The following is a 4,667-nucleotide window of genomic DNA, read 5'->3' as shown; positions in this document are numbered from 1 at the left end:
TATGAGAACACCAATCCTATTGGATTAGAGCCCGACCTTTATGACTTCAGTTAACCTTGATTACCCCCCTTAAAGGGCCTAGCTCCAGATACTACCACATTAGGGGTTAGGGCTTCAATATATGAATTTGAGGGTATGCAATTCAGTCCATAACAAAGAAGCATAAGTACAAAAACATAGATAGTTTTATAGACAATAATGAAATACATTTTATATAGCTGGGTTTGAGTGCCATCAGTTGTTTTGAGTTACAGCAGTACACACCTACTGAAAAGCTATGTGGATAAGATTTTTCTGTGTTACCCAGGGTTAAACTCTATTAAAAGAATTTATTGCTCAAGAACTAGGTTATTTAGTAACTTATACAAAAACTTACTGAAAAATAATTTCTTGAGGAGCTGTCATATTTATTTCTAAAATCTTACAATTCTCAGTATGTGTCCTTCTGCATGTCACACACATCCTAGACCTTCTGTAACTTTTTATGTCATTGGTGGTAGTTGAAATAGCAGCCACTGTACTGATTAATTTCAGGGCTGACTGAAGAAGTGGTTCTTGACATAGACTCACAAGAAGTTACTGATAAATATAATTTTGAAAGTGCTTAGAATTTTGAAATTACTCCAGACTTCAACCTTTCTTCAGTGGGCATGTGTTACTTTTTCATTCTAAGAAAAGACATACAAAAGGTTTTGTTCAGTGAGAACTCAGGGACAAATAAAGTACCAGTATTATTCTCACCTACACGTCAAGTTTGGTACATGACCAAATAGTTTTAGTCTTCTGCTTCTAAGTACGTAAAGAGTGGACCTTCATTTATGTCTTCCATCAAACGGGGATGTCAGCAGAAGCAGTAATGTGGCGGAGTCACCTCTGGGGCTCCTGTTGCACCTCGTCTTCCTAATCCTCACATTCTAGAGGAGAGAGCAGAGCATAAAGGTTCAGAGCACAAGCTCTGGAGCCAGACTGTCTGGGTTCGTAGTGCAGCCACTTACTAGCTGTGAGGTGTCCTTAATCTCTCTTGTGTAATTTCCTCACATGTAAAATGGGAATAATAATACTGCCTAACTCAGAGGGTTGTTGTGAGGATTCAAAGTGTTGATATACAGAAAGTGCTTAGAACAGTGGAGACATACAATAAACACTATGGAAGGCTAAATATTATTCTTACAACTATACTGAGTTACTGTTTTTGAGAGAATGCTATATTCTTTAAGCAGTTGAAGCAGAAAAAAATGATGGAAAGTAACTTCAGAATAATATGTTTCAAAGGCTAATGTCAAGTTACCACCAGAACAGTTTCTTCTAGTGTCTAAGAATTTTAACATTTTATGAAAATGATATATATGTTCCAAAATGTGAACTTTGGCTGCCTTTTAGGACCAGAGGAGGATCTTCCAAGGAAGATGGAATACTTGGAATTTGTTTGTCATGCACCTTCTGAATATTTCAAGTCACGTTCATCACCGTTTCCCACAGTTCCCACCAGACCAGAGAAGGGCTATATATGGACTCATGTTGGACCTACTCCTGCTATAACTATTAAGGAAACAGTTGCCAACCATTTATAGTTTAAAAAGTAAAACTGGATTTTCAGGTATCTTGTATCTGTACTACTGTAAGACATGCCACATATTTCTTTAATGAAATTCTTAGGTGGAAAAGTGACTAAAAAGTTTTTTTCCATACTGCCCAGTAATCATTAGCTTGTTTAATACTAGACAACTTAGAAAATTAGAAGAGATAGAAAAGAATTAAATATATTTTGAGTACATGTATCTCTCAGGCAAAGACTATAATTTCCAGGGAGACCATTAGGAACAGGTAATATCTATTTTTCTCCATAATTTATTTCTAGAAACTCATGAAATGGATTGTATTTTTCTACAAGAATGAAATATTAAGGTTTGTATTTCTAACCAAGGGCTGAATCAAGTAAAATGTAGCAGTGATCAACAATATGTATTACAAAGTTAGAAAAGCTTTATTCTATCATCTAGAAAATTCTATGGCACACTGTTGGCTATTTTAACCTTAAGGAAAGTGATTGGTAGATGATTTTATTTGCACAGGTTTTTTAAAACTTTCCTCATTCTTCTGCAGCAAACAGGGATTCGGAATCATTCAGTTAATCTAAATAGAGCTGCTCTTCACTGTTCTCACCTACCTTCTCAATCAGAGCGAGGCTTCCAGTCAGACCATCAGGTTTTATAGTGCAGACTGTCAGCTTCACTAGAAACGCACAGGAAACATGTACTGTTCAGCCATCCCTGAGCACCAGTTTCTTGACCACCATTTGAATAAACATTGGGCAATCATAAAGATGATTAATAGGTCATTAGCATTGATATCTGAAAAAAGTCCACCTCAAAGTTAAACCATTTGCTGTGGGTTCATAATTACAGGCCTAAAAAGGTGTCTTGAACTTAGAAGGCCAGGTACAGGAATTCTATCCAGGATCAAGTGCAGGTCAGCTAAGTAAGGGAGCAGCAACATAAAGTGGCAAGAAATGGGGATAGTGCACACTTGCCTCCTCTCCTGTCCTGACTTTAACTATAATTATTTTTCAACCCCAGGAAAATTTGTCAGAATCTAATTTAACCATAACGCTTTTGAGTTGTAACAGTTTTAACTGTTACCATTTTTCTACACAATTACAATTTGTATGTTGGAAGGAAGCAACTGTAGATAGCTAGCTCTATGTACATAGTTCTCTCTCTTCACAAAAGTTATAGTAAAGTTGTAAATACTATTGTAAATAACTAAATGCAAATATTCAGACTTTGGGATTAAAATGTATTTTTCGAATGTATTTACTTTGGACTTATTTCATTCATGCATTCATTCATTTCATTTAAACAATTAAATAGAGATTTCTACCCCAAAATGATATAAATAGCAGACACCAGTGTACTCATAATTTGGAGTGACAGATTCATCTCAATATGTAATAGTTATTAGGAAACTCAAAGAATGATCAATAAAATGAACACTTAACGTAAGATATTTATTAAAATGAGGAAATATTTAAAAACCAGTGTATATACTAACCATTTGTTTCTAAATTGGTAGATACTTGTGTAATATCTTTTAAAATAAAGATATATATATCTCATTATTTTACATATATATGTGTATGTGTATATATATATGTATACACACATATATATAGATAGATAGATAGATAGATTACATATATACTCAGAATGAAGTTCTATCGGACCAGAAGAAGGGAGGAGCATTTTTGTGGATTTTGTTTTGTCTCCCTGGGTGTGGTTTAGGTACTATACTTGTTACTTTATACTAGATATGTGAGCCATACTTTTTTGTAGGAAGGTGTACTTTCCACACCCAACATATATGAGCCAAGAGGTCAGCTCCATGGATAAATAGGGAACCTGAATGATAGACAAATGGGGGAAAGCTTAAATAACTTATAGTGCATGTGTGTGCATTCTTCCAAGTTTTCTGCAATGAGCATACATACACAGACACACATTGTTTGTTTGCACACCACCCAGGTGGTGGTGAGGAACTACCGGGTTTTAGTCCGTACATATATAGAACATTTAATAAATAGCAGTTTTTAAACCTTTGCAAGGAAGACGAATGACATGTTGAGGAAATAAATTTGGTGGTTTAGCTAATTTCCTATATTCACATGATGATTCTAGGAAAGGACTCAGGAGTGACCTCCATCAGCTTCATCAGCTCCAGGGCAGGTGTACATTTAGCTCCGTGACGAAGGACACCGGCTTCTCCTGCAGGGCACCTGCATCATTGAGGCTGGAGGCTTGGCAGGGGTGAGAGACTGATGCAGGTTCAACTTTGTCCTTGCTCTCCTCCACTTCAAGTCCATTTTCCCATGCAGACTGCCTGCCCTGCTGGTTTTATGCCCCAGCCCCAGACACAGAAGCAAAAGCCTTACAGACTGTTCAACAGGCTCCCATAATTGTCTAAGGTAAAATCTCTATTGTGGGTCCTTTATTCTGTATCATTCCTAGTGGCTCTGTTTCTCTGATCAAATCCTACTGGTACAGTTACTGAGGCCCTGATGAATAAGGCAGGGAACTGCTGTTTTTCATTATAAGCTATTTAGAATTACTTGCCTTTTTAAAAAAAAGTACATGGATTACTTTGATAAATTTTTAATTGAAAAACAATGAAGGGTATCACATAAGAAAAGATGAACAGATTGGATTATTTAAAAATACTTTAATTTCTATCTGTCAAAAGAGGTGTATACAAAATTTAAAACCAGGTAACTCTCTCTTCTCCCTTTTTCTCTTTTTTCTGTTAAAGTGGGAATCATTAACCAGTATTTCTTATTCAGCATGACAGACTAGCATGAAATAATCACTCAACTACAAACAGAAAAGCTACAATCATAAACTCAACTTCTTGAAACATCGTCACTATTTGGAATTATCCTAACTCCTGTGTTCCACCTGAAGCTGGGTAGAATGGAGGAAGTTTATAACAAAAATACCTATATCTTTAGTACTTGTCCACATGGTTAGGGAAGGTGCGAGTAAAAACGACAGTAACCTTAGAATAAAGAGTGAAGGTGCTGTTGGGAAGATACAATTAAAAAAAAACAAAAAACCTCCCAACCCAGAAATCCTCTCCACGAAGGTCGCAGAGGAAGTTAACACTTTTATTCTTTC

The 4,667-nt window shown here is 36.0% G+C and overlaps 1 protein-coding gene across 6 annotated transcripts in view; it reads left to right on the top strand.

Moving 5' to 3' along the window:
* Positions 1–4,667, top strand: part of GATAD1 (GATA zinc finger domain containing 1) — a 58,695-nt gene that overhangs the window by 4,429 nt on the left and 49,599 nt on the right. For 5 of the 6 annotated variants that reach the window (XR_012074499.1, XR_012074498.1, XR_012074501.1 and 2 more), the window contains exons 5-6: positions 1,381–1,597; positions 3,675–3,961. Coding sequence is in view for 1 of the 6 variants with exons in the window: in XM_031679655.2 (XP_031535515.1) it covers positions 1,381–1,571 (191 nt within the window). In the remaining 5 variants the exon portion in view is untranslated. Of the gene's footprint in view, positions 1–1,380; positions 2,813–3,674; positions 3,962–4,667 lie in introns of those variants that run through there. The other variant, XM_031679655.2, reaches the window with a different exon arrangement.

This window comes from Vicugna pacos, chromosome 7 (genome assembly GCF_048564905.1).
Source record: "Vicugna pacos chromosome 7, VicPac4, whole genome shotgun sequence".
In the NCBI taxonomy this organism is placed as follows: domain Eukaryota; kingdom Metazoa; phylum Chordata; class Mammalia; order Artiodactyla; family Camelidae; genus Vicugna; species Vicugna pacos.
This window is presented reverse-complemented; position numbering and strand designations above follow the sequence as displayed.